Genomic DNA, 23,714 nt, shown 5'->3' on the forward strand with positions numbered 1-23,714 from the left:
AATCGAATTATAAATTAAATTAATTAACATACTTAAAATATCCAGGGCCAAACATCTTTTTTGTAGACTTATTTCCTGAGCAAATTTACACAACAAATTTGAATTTTTTTAAATTGTTTTTTTTGCAGAATCTGTTTATTGCTTTAATTTTTGTGCTTTATGAAAATCATGTTGGAGATACAGGAAATGTAATGTTCAGAAGTATTCAACTTAAAAATTTTGAAGTAAAGCTTTATTCCCTACTTTTTCATACTACTTGTTCAATATGAAAATTATTCACTTGTGTTTTAAATATAATTTCTACTGAAAGTTACCAATGAATTTGCTGCAAATAAATTTTAAATTAAAGTTTAGCATTTATATTAACCAAAACAATTGTAAATCTTAAATATTTCTGTCTAAAAAGTATGTTAATCGAATTTTAAAAAATAGACATTGGTTGAGCGAATTTACCCTACATGAGCGAATTTAGCCTCACTTACGGAATGTTTTAAAAATTATTTTAAAAAAAATTGAATTGTTACAAAGAATTCCATTAAAATTGTATTAAAAAGAGTTGAAAGTCTGCGATGAGTTTTATTATTTATGAAAATAATTGAATAATAATTTAAGAAAATAATTTGTAAATAATTGAATGTGTGCGAAATTTTTATTTATGAAAATAATTAATCGTTTGCGTAGAATTTTAATAAAATTTTTTTTTTAAATAACTGAATTCTTTTTGGAAATTTTATTGAAGTTGTAGATATTAAAAAACATTGAATTGAAAAAAGTTTTTGAAAATAATTGAAATTTTGCCAAGAATTTTATTAAATTTTTTGAAAATAATTGAATTTCTACAATCATCTGTAATTGCTTCAAAATTCAATTACTTTTAGTGTTTTTAAGTAAAATTCTTCTGTAAATCCATTATTTTTAATAATCAATTACATATTTATATTAAAAAGTTTAACTAATTTCAGAAAAATTTGAATTCTTAATATTTTCAAAAAGATTTTTTCTAATTAAATTCATTGAAAATTGAAATTTTATAAAATTTCAAATCACAACCTTTTGAAGTTTATCTATTTATGAAAATTGTAAACGCAACTCATTTAAAATTGAATTAATTATAAAATATTTAAGTAAAATTAGATTTTAAGAATAAGCACAATAACTTTGGAAAACAACAATTTTCCAGGATTTCGATCAAAATTCCCTGACTTTTCCAGATTTTTTAAAGATTTATAAAATTCCCTAACGTTTACAGGTTTTCCTGGTTTCCAGGTTGCGAAGCAACCCTGTGTTTTTAAATTAACTAATTAATTTTGAGCTTGAACATATATTGTTTTAAGTTGACAGGATCATTGGACACTCAAAATACGTTATTACAACTTATCTCCTCCTACCATATTGGAGACAAGAGGGACTCACTTTGTCATATCCTTCGCCGGATGGGTCGTCCATCCAAATTACTTTGCTGGAGGTTGACGGTACATGAATTACTTCATCTTCAAACACTTTCACAAATTTCACACTTTCACACTTTCACACTATCACTATAACACCTGAAACAGGCGCAGAGGCTTTATTGAGATTGACCAAAAATTCACTTTTTCACTTGATTTCTTCTTCTATTTCTTCGATTTATGGTTTTCACTACTAAGGCCAATTCTTCTACTGCCTTTTCGATTTATCGGCCCTTCTCACTTGATTTCTTCTTTTTCTTCTTCTTCTTCTCCAATTTTGGCTTCGATTCCTCAAGCCAATTCTTTTTTTTCTTCGACTTAAGACTTCGACTAGTGTGCGGCCAAAACTAGTCACTTGATTTCCAAATAAGAAATTGGACACCATCACTGAATTATTTCCAAGACACCTGCAACAAAAACAAAATATTCAATTATTTTTATAAATAATACAATATTCTTTGAAAAAATTCAATTATTCTAAAGTTTTAATACATAAATCTTTCGAAAGAATCCTATTATTTTCTAAAATTTAATAAATCCCTCGAAACAATTCAATAATTTTTATAAACAATAACATTCTTCGGAAGAATTAAATCATTTTCTAAAATTTTAATAAATCCTTCGAAACAATTCAATTATATTTATAAATAATAACATTCTTTGGAAGAATTCTATTATTTTCTAAAATTTTAATAAATTCTTTGAAACAATTCAATTATATCTATAAATTCTTTAAAAAAAATATAGTTATTCTCTAAAATTTTAATAAATCCTTCGAAACAATTCAATTATTTTTATAAATAGTAAATTTCATCGCATGAATTAAATTATTTTCAATACAATTTTAATAAACTTCAATAATCAAATATTCACGGAAAAAAAGCTTCACCTGGACCAGCGATAAGTTTCTCTAAAATAGCAAAAGTTTTAACTGAAACATCAACAAATTTCGCTAATATAGTGAAATTTGTAAATTTGTTTCAGGTAAAATTTTTTTTCCGTGTTTAATTATAATTATTAACTGAAAAAATTATTTTTAAAAAGTTGAAAAAATTATTTGTTTAATTCAAATAATTATTTTAAAAATGTTTAATTAAAATTATTGAAAAAACTACATTATTTAAAAAAAATTTAAAGAAATTCTTCAAAAGAATTTAATTATTTACCAAAAACCACTACCCAGATAGCACAACAATTTGCCACAAGTTTGCAGCAAGTTTGCATTGCAAACTTTGAAAATTTGCATGGCAAGTTTGCAGCAAACTTGCGGCAAGTTGTGAAATGTCCGCCTTGTGGCAAGTTTGCATGCAAACTTGCTACAAGTTTTCACAGAAAACTTGCAGAAAAGTTGTAACAAACTTGCTGAAAACTTTCTGAAAACTTTAAAAACTTTCTAAAAACTTTAAAAATTTTCAAAAAAATTTTTTTGTACTCAAAATGTACATATTTTGTTACATGTTGCCTTCCCCCTTGGGGAAGGTGACAAAATGTAGTGCGCAGCTCTATATAGCATATAAAACTACTGCGCAGACATTTTAATTTACTTTGCCATGCAAGTTTTCTGCAAGTTTGCATGCAAACTTGCCACAAGGCGGACATTTCACAACTTGCCGCAAGTTTGCTGCAAACTTGCCATGCAAATTTTCGAAGTTTGCAATGCAAACTTGCTGCAAACTTGTGGCAAATTGTTGTGCTATCTGGGTAATAAAATTGTTTAGGTAAAAGAGTTTCATTTTCAATTAACAGTTTTAATAAAATTTTAATAGTAAAATTAAAACGAAATTTTTTGAAATAATATAATTATTTTCAAAATCTTTAATATAGTGTCTATTCTTGAAAAGAATTTAATAATTTTCTATATTTTAATAAAATTCCTTGAGCGAATTAAATTATTTTACCAAATTGTAATAAAATTCTGAGATGAATTTAATTATTTTCTAAAAATTTTAATAAAATTCAATAATTAAATGTTTAATTTCAATTATTAAGAAACATGATTATTTGAAAAATTTGAAAGAAATTGTTCATAAAATTCAATTACTTTCAAAAATTTTAATAAAATTCTTCGAAGGAATTCAATTTATTATTCTCAAATATTTTGATAAAATTCTTTGCAGGAATGCAATGATTTTCAATACATTAATTTTAAATTTAAAAATAAAAATTATTTAAAAACTTAGCAAACAAAAAATTAAACAATAAATGATTTCCAACTAAGAACAAATTACCGGAATAAAACGATTATTAATAGATTGTAGAAATTATTTATTTATTAAATTAAAATTATTTATTTATTAATTATTTACAAATAGTTAAACTATTTGCAAAAATTTCAAAAATTAATATTTAAATCAACAATTAAATGAAATAAGAACATTGACAAAGATGGACGCCAATGAGAAAATGATTTCCCGCGCAAACTGCCTTGTACAGTACTATACACCAAAGTAAAAATTTTCCATTTTCACTTAATTTTCAAATACTTAAAATATGTTTATGTTCAATACTGAAAATAAATTAAGTAGATTAATATAGAAATTGTACATTTACTTTGTTTTTCCATGAAATCATCGAAAAAGAATTGCAAGTTGCAGGCAACGGCAGAATGTATTGGGACTCTGCGACTTTCCTATTATCCAAAGAAAATTTGATCTTTTTTAGGCAATCCTGCTTGAATTTTTATCTAATCATCTTAACGACAACAAATATCACAAGAATCAATTGAACACGATCACTTCTACTCGATATTTATTACAAAAAACGCGAAAAAAAAGGAGCGAAAAAATTGCGACACGAAAACCGTTAAACGAAATCCACAAACTGAAGTTAGCGTTCGATGAAACTATTAACTAATTGACAAGACTGCCAACCTAAACTTTTAACTGCTCATGCGCCTGAGTTACAGCAGCCGCGAAATTCAAACTAAAAATTTTATTTTTGTTATTTTTGACAAAATAATTTTCAAAATCTGTATTAATTAATTAATAAAATTGTTTGAACAAATACACTAGTTCATTTAAATAATTTTAAATTACTAAATAATATTGTAATATTTAGAAATTATTATTATTATTAGTATTACTATTACTATTAAATTAATAAGTTAAATAAATAATTTAATAATAATATCACCGCAATTAGAAATTTAGAAAAAATTATTATAAAATAGTTATAAAATTATTAATGTTATAAAAAATATTACAAAAGCCATAAATTTTTTTTTTCTAAATTGACAAAATAAAGACGGAGATAAAAAAATTACCTAAGAATTTGTTAATAATAAATTTGAACAAACTTTAATTTATTTACCATGAACTATTTAAATAAACAATTAAAAGAAATATGAACATTGACAAAGATGGACACCGACAAGAAAGTGTTTTCCCGCGCAAAACGCCCTGTACAACATTAAACAGAAAAGTGGGCTTTTCGACAATTTTTGATCATTTGACCTTATATTTATCAAACGTTTTACTAATTTATATTCAATAATGGGAATAAATTAAGCAGAGTGATATAAAAATTGCATAATTACCAAGTTGAGCCTTGAATTCGTTAGGGCAGAATTGCAAACTGTGAGCAACACGACAATATTGCTTATACTTTTTTACTATCCGACAAAAACTTAATGCTATTTAGGCAATCCTGCTTCACATTTTATCTATACATCTTAAAGATGATAAATATCACAAGAATCAATTAAACACTATTACTTTCACTCGATATTTTATTATAAAAAGACGAAAGAAAAAGGAGCGAAAAAATTCGCAACACAAAACGGTTAAACGCAATCTACGAACTGAAATTAGCAATAGATAAATCGATCGACCTATCGACTATTGCGCATGCGCAACTACAAGTTGAAATTAGCGGCAAAATTCAAACCAAAATTTCATTTTTTATACTTTTGTCAAGTTTTTAATTTTCAATATTAATTAAAAAATTGTTTAAACAAATAATGAGTTTATTTAAATAATTTTAAATTGGTAAATAATTTATTAAAAATACCAACTACTGGATTAATTTTCGAAATTAATTTAATCGAATTAAAGAAATAATTAATATAATTCATTAATAAATTAATATTTAGCAAGTAGTTGTTTATAAAAAAATAATCTTTGCAATAATAAATTAAATTGATTACTCTTTTACAAATAGTTACTAAATAATAAATATTTATTATTTAAATATATTTTTAATAATTTATTTCTTCAAAATAATTATTAATTAATAATAATTTAATTATTAATTATTAATATGTTAAATTTAGAAAAATTATACCTTAATTTTTGTTTGGAATTTATAAAAGTCATTGCAATAATTAATTAGTTACTTACTCTTTTATGAATAGATAGTATAATTAATAAATATTTATTACTTAAAAATATTTTAAATACTCGTATGTTTAAAGTAATTATTACTATTAAATGTAGAAAAACTATGACTGAATTTATGTCAGAAATTTTTTAATAATAATTTAATCATCGTAAATATAGAAATTTAAAAACGAAAAAGAAAATATAACAAATTAGTTTAAAATGAAGACGAAGATGATAAAATTACCTAAGAATTTCGTATATTAAATTTTAAAAAGCTTGAATTTAATTTATTCTCTACTGAGAATAATTTAAAAAAATTTTATTATTTAATAAAAATATTATTTGTTTAATAACTAAAATTTTAATTCGTTTTTTAAAAAAGTGGAAGATGAAATCTTATGAGAATCAAAAATAACTGAGAACATAATATTTTTACCTCCTTCGAAACCAAGACAAATTGATTTTCGCAACGGAAAATTAAACAACCATGCAATTTTAATAAGCAGCAATAACTTTCAAGAATTATTATCCAAATTTAATTAATTAAAATCTATTTTAAAAAAACTTTTCTTGAATCAAAAAAAAAGAAGGGAGGAAAAAATCTTAAGATATATTTTTGTTATTCATCAAGATGCATTAGTATAACGAATTAAAAGTTTACCTTGCCGTGATCGTTGCTGCCGTTTTAATTAAATTCCCACGCTTAGTAGGAAGTGCACAAGGCGTTTCCGGGCATTAGCCTTCCACCTGTTTCTCGCTTGTGACACCCTCGTCTCTACGTTCTCCTTATAGGAGATCCTTATTCCATACCTTCTTTCCAGTTGTTTCACTTGAACTATTTTCGGGCAAAAACATGAACTGGATTTGAACGACAATCAACTGCCTTTACGCCTTTTCTCCAAAATTGTATTTTCAAGCTCACTCTTTATAGATTAATTGCAGTACATATATTTCTAATGGTGACCATTCGCTTTAGATGAACATTATCCATCCTATAAAAGAAATTAAAATGTAATTAATTTCCTAAGCAAAATTAATGATAAACGAGAATATTTTTAATATTTTTTGAAAACCGAAAGAACAGGGTAAAATTAATTACATTTACAATAAGAGAAAAGGAAAAAATAAAACTAAGAAAATTAAATTAATTTAAATTAATTCCCACAACAAAAAAACTAATTGTAAAAAAGTAAACAAAGAATTGTAAATTTAAAGTTATAAAATTCGGAAATTGTGGAAAATATTGATTAAAAAATATTAGAGAATGCATTTTTTTATCTCGATAAAATATTAGTAATCAATTCAATGAAAATTATTTAATAATGATTGATTATAATCTAATGTTAACCTCGAGGAAAGTGCGCTTACGTCAAGTGGAAGAAAACTGGTTTAAGGGCTACTTGACACTTATATCGTTAATGATTAATTGTAAACAAGTTATGTGATCTTTCTCGAGAAGCCAATATTTCCTCTTATTGTAAATAAAAATGTTAAATAGTTTTTCCTGTTTTTAGAAACCCTTCACAAATTTTAATTTACAACCGCAAAGAAATTTAATATTTTAATTTAACTACTTTAATAACAAAATTATTATAGACAATTTATTTAGTAGTTAGCAATTTAATTAACTTACTCAATAATAAAAATATGTAAAATTAAGATTATTACGTTGTATTTAAAGAATAAATAAAATGCAAATATGCGGAAATAAAATTTTCTATTAATGACAGAGAAATTATTAAATTATTTAAATTAAATTTCTAAATTAAAATTTAAGAAATAAAAAGTAGAATGGAAGAATATAAAAAATTTAAATAATAGAGATATTAATCTCTATTGTTTTTAATTTTTTATTTATTTGATGAATAAAAATATTGGAGAGATATTAATCTTTAGGTATTATTAGCAATTTTTCATCTTAAAAAAATGAAACAAAAAAATTATATATTTTTATTAGAAAGCCTAGAAAATATTTTCAAGAAACAAACGTTATTAAAATTGAAATTTAAGAAATAAAAAGTAGAAAACAAGAAGATAAAAAACAGCAAACAATAGAGATATAACAAATAAAATAATGAAAAATTTTTAATAGAAAGACTAGAAAATGATTCCAAGAAACAAACATAAGGAAATACATTTTTTTTTATTAATTATTCAGAATTATTGAATTGAATATTACTTTTTATCAAATTATTAAAACTAAAATTTGAAAAATAAGAAGTTGAATGCAAGAAGATAAAAAATTATACAATTATAATATAGAAATATTAACAAATTAAATAATGGATTTTTTGAATAGAAAGTTTAGAAAACTATTTTAAGAAATGTTAATAATTCGCTAAAAGATAATTTTAATTATTTAATAATTTTCTATTAATTAATAAATTATTCAAATTAGTTTTTAGCAAATTATTAAAATTAAAATATACGAAATAAAAAGTAGAATGCAAGAAGATAAAAAAATTGCCAATAATAGAGATTTTAACAAATTAAATAATTAGAAAATTATAGAAATTAAAGAATTATAAAAAATTATATAATAGAAAATTATTATTTACTGAATTATTAAAATTAAAATAATATAAAGTAGAATTCAAGAAAATAAAAAATTCTAAATAATAAAGATATTAACAAATAAACTAATTGAACTTTTTTTTAATAGAATAAAATATTTAAAATTTATTTATAAAATATTTTAACATAATTGAATGTAAACACATTTAATTATATTTTCTATATTAATACGAAAAATTTATTAGTCATATTGTAAACTATGATAAAAGTGCATAAAAATTAAATCAGGAAAATGTATTGTTGTCAAAGTTGTCAGCTATTTTCAGAGTAATTGCGTATTCCAGATTTATTTACCACTTTAGCGATTCCAGAGAAATTGATTTCCACATAATAATAACTAAGGCCATCTTTTAATCAGTTCGTTATCATCAAGGTGCAAAAAATGCAGTATTCTATTAGTCACCTGATTTCTTCTTCAATCAAGATATATAAACTGCAGCTCGCATCTAATTCAATCAGTCATACAGAGTCATCTGCAAAAGAAACGAAAATTGTTAATAAAATATTCTAATAAAAGTGTGTAATTATAGAAATTAAATTTTACAATTGTTTTATAATATTAAAGCAGTCAAATCAATTTAAATAGTTTTAACAAAATTTTTTAATTTCTAGGCTACAAATCAAAATGAAAGTTATAGCTATCCTGTGTCTTTTGACATTTGTGATAGCAGTTAATGCTGTCCCTGCTGGACCATGGGATTGGCCACCAAATCCATGGGATTGGAAGTGTAGACCACCAGGCTTTATCGTGAGTTTCAAAAATAGTTGAAATTTTCACTTTGAAAATTTCAATTGTTAATTAAATTGAAATTAACTTTGATTTAATTGTCAATTAAATTTTAATAAATTTTAATTAAATTAAATTTGAATTAGACTATAAAATCGATTTCATAATTTTAATTTCGCTAAAAGATATTAAAATATTAATGAATTTAATAGAAAAAAAAATTAATTAGTAATATTGATTTCATGAAAAGAAAATGTAAAATTGCTTTTATAATAAATGACATCATAGAGCGACCGCCGTGTGTGGTAAAGTGGTTTGCATACCACTTAAGCCTGGAGTTTAGTGGAATCTAGACACAAATAATTAAAACCGTTGCGGTCACACGACATTTAATAGAGGAATTTTCTTTATTTAGTGTAACGGTCCGGACCAGTGTTGCAAGCCATTTATATGTAATCCATGGGCTGGACGTTGTACGAAAATCAAAACAACCTCTACAACAACAACGACCGAGGCCATACCAGACGGTTCCGATTCTGGTGAAATTTCCGGTGGATCATCTAACGAAACTCCAAATAATTCGGGAGAAAATCCCGGTGGATCGTCTAACGAAACCCCAAATAATTCGGGAGAAAATCCCAGTGGATCATCTAACGAAACCCCAAATAATTCGGGAGAAAATTCCGGTGATGGATCAAATGCAGGAAATTCAGGCGAAGGTTCCGGATCGAACGGTGGCAACGGTTCAAATTCCGGTGAAGGTTCAAACTCAAGTTCCGAAAATAATGGAAATGGAGGAGGTTCAAATTCTGGAGAAGGAAGTAATTCAAGTGGTGGTGCAAATTCCGGCGAAGGTTCAAACTCAAGTTCCGAGGACAATGGCAATGGAGCATCGAATTCCGGAGAAGGAAGTAATGCAAGTGGGGGTGACAATTCCGGTGAAGGATCGAACTCGAGTGGTGGTGCCAATTCTGGTGAACAACCAGAGCCAGAGCCTGAACCTGAGCCCGAACCAGAACCTGAACCCGAACCAGAGCCTGAGCCCGAGCCAGAACCTGAGCCCGAACCAGAACCTGAACCTGAACCCGAACCAGAGCCTGAACCTGAGCCCGAGCCAGAACCTGAACCCGAACCAGAGCCCGAACCTGAACCAGAGCCCGAACCTGAGCCCGAACCTGAGCCAGAACCAGAGCCCGAACCTGAGCCAGAACCCGAACCTGAACCCGAACCTGAGCCCGAACCAGAGCCAGAAGAACCCAGTGAAGGATCTGAAACTCAATAAATTTCTTTGTAATTACAAGTGACTGAATGTGGAAACTATTCCAATCAAAGACGACTGCGATAATTAGGAAAAATATTTAATTTAGACGTTTTCGATTAAAGGTAGAACAACAGAACTTCATTAATTACAAAATGTCAAAAACAATTTTTTTTAAATTGCCTAATTTTCTAAAATCAAAATTATACTCTCTAAATCTGAATCAGTGAAATTCTACTGACAATTAGTGAAATTTGACTGAGAATCAGTGACTCTATTCTCGCGATTTGAATCAGTGGAATTTCACTGAAAATCAGTTAAAAATAACTGAAATTTCAGTCATTTTCCACTGATTCGCCAATTAAAAAATTACTGAAAATTTCTGTCACATATATTGAAAATTTCAGTTATTTTTTAATTGGCCAATCAGTGAAAAATGACTGAAATTTCAATCATTTTTAACTGATCTTCAGTGAAAATTCACTGATTTAAATCGCGAGAATAGAGTCACTGATTCTCAGTCAAATTTCACTGATTCAGTTTTAGAGAGTAAAATATAAAATTTAGTAAAAATTATTTTACCTGCAAAAGTTATTTTTGTTCAATTTCTATTCAACTCGACAAAGTCCAGTATATTACAAAAAAATAATATCAATTATCATATTTGGCTATGAAAAATATTATTTCGATTTTTATGTGTAATCATATTTTATAATTATATTTATAAATAATTATAATTTTTGTTTTATTTTCTTTGAATAGAAATTTACATACAAAGTTGTTCTACTTTTCGATTTCTCTTATAGCAATTTAGATTATTATTCTCATCTAGAGGTGGCAGAATGGTTGTTTATTCAGAACAGACTTCGTCGAGAGACAAAAAAAATTTATCAAAAGTTTTTCAGAAACGAAAGTGTTAAAATTTTACTATATGCTTCTATACCTATTTTTTAATTAAAAAAAAAAAATTAAATTTCAATCACTGCCTCTGCCACCACTGGTTCTCATAATTTTTTCGTCTTTTATTTAAACTCTAGAAAAATAATTTTCGTCTCACAAACTCACCGATATGTATTATTAAATGATTTGTCAAAGTTTTTATTTCAAACAATTGTGTCGAATTAAACTGTAAAAAAAAACTATATATATAGAATGTACTAGAAAAAAATTAAATAAAAATTATATTCTTGCTGTTTTCAATTATATCTGTTGGAATTTATATTTTTCTCAAAGTGAAATATCCCATTTTAATATTAGTCTTTTCGCCAATAATTGAGGTATTTCTCTCAATTAATGACACTTTATCTTTTAATAAATCAAGTAGTAAATGTGATAATGAGCTGGATTTCGAAACATCTGCTTATTCAATAATGAACAATTTATTTTCCATTTTATTTTTTTTTATTCGAAAATTTTAATTAGTAATTTAATGATAAAGAGGAGATATCAGTTCGAAATTAAATATAGATATTTACAATTAGAAAAATTATACATTTCAAAAAGATGTTAATTAAGAAAATATTCAACATCTTACAATAAAATGATAAATGAAATATTTTAGTCAAAGTAAAATGATTTTTTCGACCTTATTGCCAATGGCATGGCGTTGCTTATGATTCAGTCAGAACATCATAATAATCAACATTTACATACTTACTTTCAATTTTTCCTCCTATTTTGATGAAATTACAACAATATTGCATCTCCTTTTGATAATTTCTAAACAATTTGAAAGAATATTTGACAGACATTTGAGGTTAGGTTGGCAGGTTGCAATCTCCAATTTCCATCATCTGCTTTTTTTGAATCAGTGGAGTTTTATACAAACGCATATTTATTCCAGTGTAAGGAATGGAATATTTTCGTCTCAAACTGAGAAACAATATATAAATTCATTGCAAATTTGATTAATACTGATTATATTGACGATTTTTATTGATCAACACTCAACTTTCTTTCGCTTACTGCAGTTTACTGACAGTGCCACCTGTCGACTCAACTTGTAACTACGTACCCAATTCCTAAGCAACATAGTCCACTTCCGGTTTCAAAGTTGTCCACCAATAAGAATTCGTTTTTGCTACAATGCGTTTTCACTGGTCGTAGCGTCCCCACTATTATCGGAAGTAAAATAAAACCGCCAAAAGTGCCACGCCTCATTCAATGTCGCTCCGTAAAAATTTTCGTGATTTTGTCTATTTTAGTATAATGTTTGTGTCGCAAAGTACTCGAATTTCTTTTTTTCAACTTAATATAGAATAAATTGTTCTAGAAATCGGAGATTTTACATAAAAATCGCCAATGTACAGAAATTATGACGCGTTCCCTTTGCCAACAAAGTGCTTCATGGAAAAGGTAATTAATTCCGTATTTTCGCCATCTACTTGCAAAAATTATTTATCGTGAAGCATCTGATTCTTAATATTATGTAAATTCATCTTGAATTTAATGAAATAATTGATTATTTTTATCGATTTTTCTTTTTTGTATTTACTACTAGCGCCAACTGTTGAGTAAATTCGAAATCCAACCCCCCACCATTACTACCAACAAAGCGGCCGCGCCCAAAGCAAGCGACGCCATCTTGCATGTCGCATCATGAAAATTTACTCCCTTTATTTTTCCGTTATTTCGAATACTTTAGTAATGTTTTAATGTCCCAAAGTGTTAAATTCGTGTTCTTTTGTCGTAATATAGAATAAATTGGATCAGTTTACATAAAAATCGTAAATTTTGAGAAACTATAATGACGCGTCCCCTTTGCCAACAAAGTGCTTCGTGAAAAAGGTAATTAATTCCGTATTTTTGCCATCTACTTGTAAAAATTATTTATCGTGAAGCATCTATGATTCTTAATATTATATGTAAATTCATCGTGAATTTAATGAAAATTGATTATTTTTATCGACTTTTTCTTTTATTTACTCGTGGCGCCACCTGTTGAGTAAATTGGAAACCCCAACCTCCCACCATTATTACCAACAAAGCGGCCACGCCCAAAGCAAGCGACGCCATCTTGATTGTCGCATCATGAAAATTTACTCCCTCATTTTTTTTGTTATTTCGCACATTTTAGTAATGTTTTAATGTCCCGAAGGGTTGAATTCGTGTTCTTTTGCCGTAAATAGAAGAAATTGTTCACAAAATTGGATCACTTTACAAAAAAATCGTAAATTTACAGAAACTAACGACGCGTTCCCATTGCCAACAAAGTGCTTCTTGAAAAAGGTAATTATTCCCTATTTTTGCCATCCGTTTGTAAAAATTCTTTATCCTAAAGCATCTCATTCATAATTTGTGATAAATTTAATAGGAATTTTATAAAAATTCATTATATTGGATATTTTTATCGATTCAGTCTTTTTTTCGTTTCCTACTAGCGCCATCTGTCGAGTAAGTTCGAAACCATCAACCCAATTAGTAAGGAACATTGTTTTTCACCTGTCAGCTGTTCTTTAATAATAATAGTTCTTTATTGCAATATTAGATAGGGATATTATTGTTGTTGGTCGAGTGAATAATTAACGCCCCCACTGTTATATAGTAATAAAAGTACCATTGTAAAAAAAAACATTCAGAGTAGATGACAATATTAAGTGACGCGCCGTGAAAATTTGCTCCTTTAAAGTTTTTCCATTGTTTATACCACTTTCCTAGTCGCGAAGTATTTAGTTTGTGTTTTTTGCCGTAATATTAAATAAATTTTACTAGAAATTGAATATTTTCCGGAAAAATCGTAATTTTAGATTGTAATTAAAAGCGTTCTCATGGCCAACAATGGATTTCGTGAGAAAAGTGTAATTATTCATTATTTTTATTATCTATCTGCAGGGCTCGAACTAGGTACGTAAAATGTACGATATAATTTGGATAATTTTAGTGAAACTATAAATGATTGCAGAAAATCAATTATTTTCAAAAGTAATAAAATTCTTCGCAGAAATTCAACTATATTAAAATTTTTTTTTTAATTCTGGTCAAAATTTCAATTATCTTTAGAAATATTTAAATTCTACGAAATTCAATTATTTTCAAAAATTTTAATAACATTTTCGGCAAAATTTCTATTAATTTTCAAAAATTTTCTTTAATTCAATAATTTCCAATATCTACTATTTTCATCAAATTTTCTAAAAGTTTTCAATTATTTAAAAAAAAATTTTTATTAAATTCTAGAAAAACTTTTAATTATTTTCAAAAAATAATAAAAATTTCACAGGAATTTAATTAATAATAATTTTTTTTTTAAATTTCTTCGCAATCATTGAATTATTTTCATAAATAATAAAATTTTTACGGGGATTCAATTATTTTCGTAAAAAATAAATTTTTTTTACGCATTCAATTATCATAAATAATAAAACTAATTGCATAATTTCAATTATTTTTAATCGAATTCCTCGAAAAAATTCTCGAAAATTTAATTAAAATTCGTCAAAATGCGGATTTTTTAAAAAATTATTTTAGGTTTTTATTTTCTACTAAATATTTAATTGAAGAATTTACGAATAATTGAAATTTTGTAAAATTGAATTGTAAACAAATGAATTTGAAAATTCCTAAAGAATATTTTCAATAATTATTAAAAAATAATGGATTTATAGAAGATGTTTACTTAGAAACACGAAAAAAATTCAATTTTGTAAAAGTTACAAATTATAAATTACATAAATTTAATTAATTAAAATTAATTAATTAATTAATTTAATTTCTCAAATTCAATTTTGTAAAAGTTATAAATTATTGCATAAATTTAATTAATTAATTAATTAATTTAATTTCTCGAAAAATGTAATTATTCTTAAAAATTTTATTGAAATTCGTTGATAGAATTCAATTATTTGAAAATTTGTTGATAACGATTCTTTATAGCAATTGAATTTTAAGAAACATTCAACTATTCAATAAATTATTTATTTTTGTAGGTATTTAAATAATTTAATTCTAGTAGAATTTTCTAATAAAAATTAATTTCAGTTAAAATTTTAGATAATAATTGAATATTAAAAGCAATAGCGTGAATTTTTAAAAATAATTGAATTTTGAAATTAATTTTTTTGAATAAGTTTAATTAAATTTTTATAATATTATTTCAAGTTTTTATTTTCAAATGTTTATTTAATTGAAGATTTTGCGAATACTTGAAATTATTTTCAAAAATTTTAATAAAATTCTTGGCAAAATTTCAATTATTTTCAAAAATAATAAAATTTTAACAGGGATTCAATTATTTTGGTAAATATTGAAATTCTTATTAGTAATTCAATTATTTTGATAAATAATGAAGCTCATTGCAGAATTTCCTCGAAAAAATGTAATTATTCTTAAAAATTTTATTAAAATTCGTCAAAAGAATTCAATTATTTAAAAATTTATTGGTACAGTTCTTTATAAGAATTCAATTTTAAGAAATATGCAATTATTCAATAAATTATTTATTTTTGTATTTAAATAATTTAATTCTAGTAGAATTTTCTCATAAAAATTGATTTAAAAATGGATTTCAGTTAAAATACTAACAATTCTGTGGAATTAATTTTTTTGTGAAAGTTTAATTGCGGATTTTTTTTTATATTCTTTGAAGTTTTTATTTTCTAATATATATTTAGTTGAAGAATTTACGAATAATTGAAATTTCGAAAAATTGAATATTGTAAATAAATGGATTTGAAAATTGTGGAAGAACTTTTTTGAAAATTATAAAAAATAATTGATTTAAAGAAGAACTTTAGTTTAAAATTCTTATAAATAATAGATGAATTGTAAATGATTTTATCACTCATCTTTAATTATTATAAAACATGAAGAAATCGATCGTTTTCTTCATGTTTTATAGTTATATAAAAAATTTAATTTATTGTTTTAAGTAAAATTATTGTTCTCTTATTTGACTCGGACTAGTTATATTTTTGTCAGCAATTGGTCCGCAATTTTTCATTTTTGGTCCGTAAAACTCGTATTTTTAAATACTTTCAGTGGTTCGAGCCCTGTATTTGTGAAAAATTCGTACCGAAATCTATTTAATTTGTGTATTTTATCGCAATTGAAATTATTTTCATATCTCGGAGAAATATCGAATAGAAAGAACTAAAACGAACATAACCTTAAAATCTTTAAGGGCCTTGGGAATTATCGTCAATTTTTCGTTGTCTCGTATACATTTTTCATAATTTTTATTCGACCTATATAGTGTTTGAGTGTAAAATGACAGTAAAATATTTCAAAATAAGACATTTGTGAAAATCAGACTCCCATTAACAAGTATACGATCTAAAAGGGGGGTGCAGAAGGAAGAAACAATAAGTGCGATCAAATCTCATGACCGGGAGCCTGGGTCGTCGGAAAAGAGAAGTGTTTATGTCGTGGACAGAGGTAGGGCAGAGAGAGCGTCGGCGTCGCCGGCTTGCTGGTCCAGGGGGTTGGGCACGGGTCGGGATGCTGCTCGACCGTGTGTCGTTCAACTTCGGCTTTACCCGGTTCTTTCCGTCGATCTCTGCGGGGGCAGAGGCCTCTTACCCTCCCTTTCACCGGCAGTTCACTTTACTCTCGAGCACTCCCGAGTGAGCCGCGTACATACGTGTAAGTCTTTATCCAGCGGGATTACGAATGCCGTTAAAATTCAATATATTGCAAAATCTTGTTAAAAGAAAAAATCGATCAAAATAGTGTTTATTCGCGGGAGTTTTTTAGTTTTGTTTTTTTTCCCACATGTGTTGAAAAAAAAAAAAATAAGTGACATAACCTGTGACAGTACAATAAGGATTTATGGTGTCATTGTTGTGAATTTGTTTTCTGTTATCGTCTTTTTTTTCTGATTGTTTCAGTATTGTCGTGGAAGTGAAGGGGAAAGGAAATGAAATTTTATTCAAGGAAAATGAAATTAAGGATCGTCTTATGTTTGGATGGAAAAGTCGCGTGATTGGGGCGTGTATTGATGGACTTTTAACTGTCAAACTCATCTCTTACTCTTTGGCAAGCACGAGAGAGATGAGGTTGACCGAGCACGTGAACTTGAATCGATCCTGAGAATTGGAGAAGAAAAGTAGATTTTCCAATCGGGCGTAAAAGGGGGACTTTTGTTTTATTGGCCGCGCGCGCTAGAGATCAAAAGCCCAGAGGCAGTTGATGGACGGTACCGGTGGGATTGAGAGAATTATCCCGAAAATCCGGAATGTCGTGGCAGGTTATGTCCCTCATGATGTGAGTTAGTGGGTGTTTTGTCGCCGGTAGTAAACGTTACATATAAACCTGCATGCTACCAGTCCAGTGTCATTGACTCACGAATCTGACTTGCGCGCTCGACCATCCGTGTGAAACGCTTTCATCTCCTGGATTTCTGAATTCTGGATTTCAATGGGCCTGGAATTTCTATAGTGTGCAACGAAAATGGATTTAAAGTTCAAGATCAGTGATACTTTTTAAGAACTTGGACTCTATTGATTTCTTATTCGAATGACGGTCAAGATCGAATATCCAATTAAGGAGGATAATGAGATGAGAAGAAAGTCGCGTGTCAATTTTTTGTTTACATTCGAAGAAAATAGTTTGTGTTTTTGAAAATAGATTAAACGAACAATGTTCTGAAGAGAAAAAGAAACATTCTTTGAGGTTAGAATTAAAAATAAAAGTTCGCGGAGTGTTAAAATCAAGTGTTTTATTATAATTATAGTGTTGACGTATTGTCATTTCGATGATTTTGAATAACACGTGGACAATTTTTTATTTAATTGTTGTGTTTAGTGTTTCGGGTATTACAAGTGATTGCTGAAGGAAAATAATTAAAAGTGTGTTTGGAGAATCAAGAATCATGGAGGGACAAATAGGATCTAGAGCTGTGGTGATGCTGAAAATGAAGTTGCTGTTGCTGGTCGTCTTCTGTACTACTCCTGTTGTTAAAGGTAAAATCTTTTGCTACCTTCATTAATTTCAATTGTGGAAAGTCTATTACTTGTGCTATCAGGATAGTCACGTTCCTGGACCATTAAACCAAGTTTAACGGTCCGGTTAATACGTGCAAGTATGTCCTCTGTACCTCCGTTCCAATGGTGTTTCATCCCCGGGTTTATGAGATAAAACAACTGGGTTGGGTATACTTTATAGCAAAAACAAACTGGCTTCCCAGTTTGTCTTAAACCACAATATTTTAGTTGTAAAATAATTTACCTATCATTCAAATTTTCCTCGAAATTATCGCAAAAATTTGAAAAAAAAAGAATTATTTCTTATTAAGTAATTGCGTAAATAAAATTATTCACAAGTTTACCAACTTAAATGTCAAAAATAGAATTTCGCATCAATTATAATATCAAACTAGTTAATAATTTGTCAGACTTGAAAGTTTATACAATTCTTTCTGATTGCTTGAAAATTGTAGATATTTACCCAGCATTTCTTTTCTTTGGAAAACACGTTTCAGGACTGGTTGATCCAGTTTCTGATAAGCATTAGCTGTCAGATACATCAATCTATTCTAGAGAAATACATATATATCTGAATAACAGGGTAACGCTTGCAATTGAAGCTGGAATAACCAGTTTTTTTTTGGCATGAACTTGAAGGTAATAAGTCAAGAATAGATCATAAATTGATGTTTGTATTTTTAAACAACTTTTTAAACTATAATGTGCTTCTAAAAGAAATTTTAAGACTTTTATCAAGTTTTTACTAAAATATATTCGGAGAAAATAGTCAAATATTAAAATAAGAATTTTATTAAGTTTTTACTAAAAATTGTTCGGAAAAAATTGTCAAATATTAAAATAAGCTGCAACGCTTTTTTTGACAGATTTTTCGCTAGTTTTCACGTTGTCAAAGTTCATAACGCCAACGATTTGGAAGAAAAAATATTTTTCTATTAAAATTGCGTTAGATATTAAAAAAAGATTCTTTGATAGAAATTTTATAACAAATTTTTCTGATCAATTTAAAAAAAAAATTTATTCAGAGAATAATTATGTTGTTGTTGTTTTCTGTGTGCAAATTATTTTATTTTTTCAATATTCAATTGTTGATTATACGTTGTAAATTTTACCAAAGTTGTTTAAATCAAGCACTGTATTGAAAAATATGAGCGAATTTTATTTTTAATATTCTCATATTTATTAGAAAAGTAATTTGATAAAAAAAAAATATTTTAGTAATTTAAAAAGTTTTTTTATTATATATGTATATAGTAAATAGATTATATTTTCAAAACCGATTCGTTATACACAAGGGGTTAAGAGGTAACATATGAGACTTTAGAGGTTTAAATTGCTATGTGGCTAGGCTTTAGGAGGTCAAAACGATTAACTTCGGATTTATCTTAAGAGAGTATAATAGAAAATTAGGTTGATTGAACACCCGCGGTTGTAGTTTGGTATTCCATTTGAAAATAATTTTCCGTAGTAGCGCCCATGATTTCTATTTTGATTAATGATTCCTTTATTTTTATTATAAAAGGAATTTTTTCTCTTATTAATGATTATTTTCTATTTTATTTCTTCTTTAATGGTTTTTTATGTGTTTTTATTATTATTTAACGGTTTTTTTTATTTTGTGTTATAATTTTTTTCCCGCATTTTTTTGTAAACTTTTTTTTATTAATTGAATTGTAATCAGTTCTGTTTCTTTATTATTGTTTTCGATTAGATTTTGTTTTTGCTTAGATTTCGCTTTTGTTTAGTTTTTCTATTGTTTAGTTTTTCTGTTGCTTAGTTTTTGTATTCTTTGATCGACTTTTCATTATGAACTTTTTAAATTTGACAACTAATTGAGCCACTTGAGGAAATTGAGTCACTAATTTATAATACTAGGAATTTTTACTAATTATTAGTTATTTTTCACTAAAATTTTAGTAAAGAAAATTAGAATTACTAAAGAAAGTAGTATTTTTCTGAAAATTATTGAATATTTTTATGCTAAAGTGAATTAGTTGCTCCATGTTTACTAATTCAAAGAGAAAACGTCTTTTGAAAAAATGTGGATTGTCGAGTAATTACATTTTTAATTATTTAAATCATTATATAACAATTTAAATTAAAGAAACATTAACGATATACAATGTATACTCTAATATTCGATATGTGAGTAAAATATCAATAAATTTCCGGTACTTTTAATTTTGAATTTTGGATGCTTTCCATTTTGGAATGCTTCCAGCTTTAAATGTGTATAGATTCTTTGAGTAGATTCGATTTCTACGAATTGATTATTATATTATATTTTTATTAATTTATTAACAAAAGGTTTTTGTAATTGTTGCGGGAAACAAAATTTTATCTGCTCTCAAAATCTGAATTAGAGTTTTTCAATTGAAATTTGTAATAATTATGTTCATTACTATTTTACTATTTTGCAGTAAAATTTTACTATTTAGTAAAGTTTAAAATTTTTGAAGTTAGTTTATTATAAAAATTTTTAAGTTTCAGTAGAAAATTACTAAGAATGTTAGTAGAAATATATTTATTTATTTAAATTATAGTTAGTGACTTTTTATTAATTCAAATTTAGTGTTATTTTTGGTCAAAAACGATTAAACTTTCTTTCTTAGAGCAACTTTATTATACAATAAAATTTAAGTTTGAGAAAGAAACAAATAAATTTTGTTTATTTTGAACGTTAAAATTTTTAGCAGCATAAGTAGAGAATAATTTTTTTTTCGAATTATTTGAAAATCTGTGAGAAAAAAATGTTGTGAAGTTTTCTTACAATTAAAGTTTCTGTCTCAATCTCAATTATAATTAATTTAGCGGACTGCACTTTCTAAATATTTTAATTAATTAAAAACACTTAATTACCCGTAAAATCTCGCTTGACTTTTCGCTTTAGTAATTAGTATATAAAAAATAACTGATTGTTAATAAAAAATTAGTAATTGCAAGTAGAATAGGTAAAAAATTACTAATTGTTACTAAAAAAATAACTAATTCTTAGTAGAAAAATAGAGCCAAATTTTAATCCTATATCATATATTGGAAGAATTTTTAGTTAGTTTTTAACTAAATGGTTATAGTAGAAATATTACTGATTTGAATCAGTGATTGATGTTTTTCAATTTAGTTATTTTTAATTGATTCAAATGCCGAGAGATGGTTTTAAAAAATATAAATTGTTCCTTAAATGAAATTCAATTCGATTTTTAATTATTATTATCATTATTATTGTTTTTATTTTTGTTAATATTGTTATTATTATTATTATTATTATTATTATTATTATTATTATTATTACTATTAATTAGATGATTACATACGAATGAATTCAATTAGGTACTGTTATGTCAAAATAATTGTTCTATTGGATTTCTGTGGCAATTTATATTAAATTGTAAAGCCATATACAAACAGTAGTGTAGCGCGCGTCAATCAATTAAGATTTCTTAGTGTCAAATAATTTCACAATAATAGACTAACTAGGTCTTAAATAAATAAGAGAGTGAAATTGTGTGCGGCGGCAATTTATCATTGAAGCTCCTCTCTTTCTCCACTCTGTGATAATATTGCTGACAGTGTATGCAATGGGATGTTTATGGTTTCCTGTTCACATTTGTATTGAATGCTCCACGCTACGAGTAAAAGTCAAAAAAATTACTTGCCTAGCATTCAAAAAGGAAGGATATTACCGGAGATATCGGTTCGTTGTGGCATTCTTGAGGTGCTTCAAAGCATTTTGCTCGTAAAATACTTCGTTCCTTCAAGTTAGATCGTTATCTGAAATATCTATGTTGACATGCTCTATATTTTCTTTCTTTGGGAAAAAAAATGAATAAGTTGTAGTTATTCAAAAATCGTTTTTCAAATTGCAGTCCGAAGGGCGGAAGTACAGAGGTAGGGGGGATAAATTCTATTTTGTTCGTCTTTTTGTTAGATTTCTTGCTTTTTCACGCCTTGGTATACTGTATAATAGTGGTGGGAAATGTATGTGGAAAAATTCTGAGTATTCTGAGTGAGAATACAATTTTTAGAGAGATGAATAAAGATTTGTTAGTTGGTGTTATAGTGATTCATGGTGTTAATTTTTCTTTTTTGAGATCGTAATTTGTGATTACGGGCTTAATAGGGTTAATTGAGCGTAATTGATAAAGTCCTTATCCCTAGACCACATCGCGTTATATCTTTGTAAGTACAAGGCTTCTTAAATATCAAGAGAATGGCTCACCTGCCGGTATTATCCGGTGGAAGTTAAGGTAATTGAGTCACAGTATTGCACACCTGTGTAAAGGTGTATTTTCTCCTTAATTCCTTGATATCTATATGCTTTAAGATGTACTTGCGTTTCATGAACCATGGTCATCTTTAAGGTGTACATAAAATTTATATACCCATTATCAGGAGATACTAATTTTCATTTATTCCTTTTCTTTCTTTTTCACACAATTTCTTTCTTTCTGCTAATTTTATTCTGATAACTAAATGCCAATTATTAGCTTCATCCTGAATTTAGGGAATTGAAATATTGAAGTAAAATCCTGAAAATTATATAAATATTGAGGAAATGTAATTCTTTCAAAGAATTGTATAATTTTCGAGTTATAAATAATAATAAAATTTTGTAGCTTTGAGTTGTATTAGTTTAGACAGATTGAAATCTCTCTTTCAACTACTGCCTCTGATTCATTTTCTATTGTCAGAATATTTGTTGACGTTAGTTTTCGAATTTAGAAAGGCGATTAGAAAGGATTACATTAGATTTGTAATCTCTGAATGATTTATTAATTACCCAGGACTTATGTAGTCATTGTCAGTGAATAATCGGGTGCATATGCACGCGGCTTAGGATATTACACAATTCGGATTTATTCGATTGAGTTGCTTTGTTCCGTAATTCGTGTTACTTTCTTAATAGGATCAATTTTTCATTGTTTTCAAATATCATAATTTCAAAACGTTGTTTCAGAAAATTTTTAATTTTAACATTATACATTTTTAGAATATATTAATTATTTCTTTTCTCTTTTTTTCATTCTCTTTCAAGATATTTTTTTTATTTAAGAAATAGTAGTAATAATAATAAAAGAAATAATAATAATAGAAATAATAATAATAATTTTATATATGCGAAACTTTTGCCTTTGTCGTTTGGATTTATTTTCTGACAATGTAACGGGGATTTGAGATTTTTGTCCCTTTTGCTTATACGTAATAGGTTGTAAGAAAGGTACGTTGGTTGGCACAATTTTTTTCTTTAAATATCTTCTCTAAAGGAAGGATTTCTTCTTTTTTTTTGAAGATTTAGGAGAAAAACGGGTCAGATTGATATACTGCTGCGGCAAAATATTGAATAAGTTGTTGATGGAAAATTATTTTTCAATATTCGTTTTTGTGGAGGAAAAAATTCTTTTTTATTCAATAAATATATGGTACAGTACGTTGGTAAGAATTTGCATAAAATCTTATATAGCTCTTTGA

The 23,714-nt window shown here is 26.5% G+C and overlaps 2 protein-coding genes and 1 long non-coding RNA gene across 14 annotated transcripts in view; 2 read left to right on the top strand and 1 right to left on the bottom strand.

Moving 5' to 3' along the window:
* Window positions 1–1,204: 1,204 nt before the first annotated feature.
* On the bottom strand, window positions 1,205–8,711 carry LOC122508471. Its single transcript, XR_006302235.1, has 3 exons — window positions 8,636–8,711; window positions 6,429–6,759; window positions 1,205–1,855 (listed from the first exon to the last, which is right to left on the bottom strand). It is a non-coding gene; the product is annotated as an uncharacterized LOC122508471 (long non-coding RNA).
* Window positions 8,712–8,713: 2 nt separating this feature from the next.
* On the top strand, window positions 8,714–10,609 carry LOC122508470 (cell wall protein IFF6-like). Its single transcript, XM_043621839.1, has 3 exons — window positions 8,714–8,857; window positions 8,954–9,089; window positions 9,484–10,609. Exons 2-3 carry the CDS (start codon window positions 8,967–8,969, stop codon window positions 10,348–10,350), a joined length of 990 nt encoding a protein of 329 aa, XP_043477774.1. The 5' UTR covers window positions 8,714–8,857; window positions 8,954–8,966; the 3' UTR covers window positions 10,351–10,609.
* Window positions 10,610–11,793: 1,184 nt separating this feature from the next.
* LOC122508484 (nephrin-like) overlaps window positions 11,794–23,714 on the top strand; it is a 403,257-nt gene continuing 391,336 nt past the window's right edge. For 4 of the 12 annotated variants that reach the window (XM_043621870.1, XM_043621864.1, XM_043621872.1 and 1 more), the window contains exon 1: window positions 16,395–18,224. In XM_043621870.1, the coding sequence (XP_043477805.1) occupies window positions 18,134–18,224 (91 nt within the window). In that variant the 5' untranslated portion in view covers window positions 16,395–18,133. The other 8 variants (XM_043621873.1, XM_043621876.1, XM_043621875.1 and 5 more) reach the window with 6 other exon arrangements.

The sequence above is a fragment of the Leptopilina heterotoma genome, unplaced genomic scaffold (assembly GCF_015476425.1).
Source record: "Leptopilina heterotoma isolate Lh14 unplaced genomic scaffold, ASM1547642v1 Lhet_54, whole genome shotgun sequence".
In the NCBI taxonomy this organism is placed as follows: Eukaryota; Metazoa; Arthropoda; class Insecta; order Hymenoptera; family Figitidae; genus Leptopilina; species Leptopilina heterotoma.

Coding starts and splice junctions, on each gene's coding strand:
- LOC122508470 (XM_043621839.1), top strand. CDS start 8,967: ATGAAAGTTATAGCTATCCTGTGTCTTTTGACATTTGTGATAGCAGTT. Junction 9,090..9,483: donor GTAGACCACCAGGCTTTATC/GTGAGTTTCAAA, acceptor TTCTTTATTTAG/TGTAACGGTCCGGACCAGTG.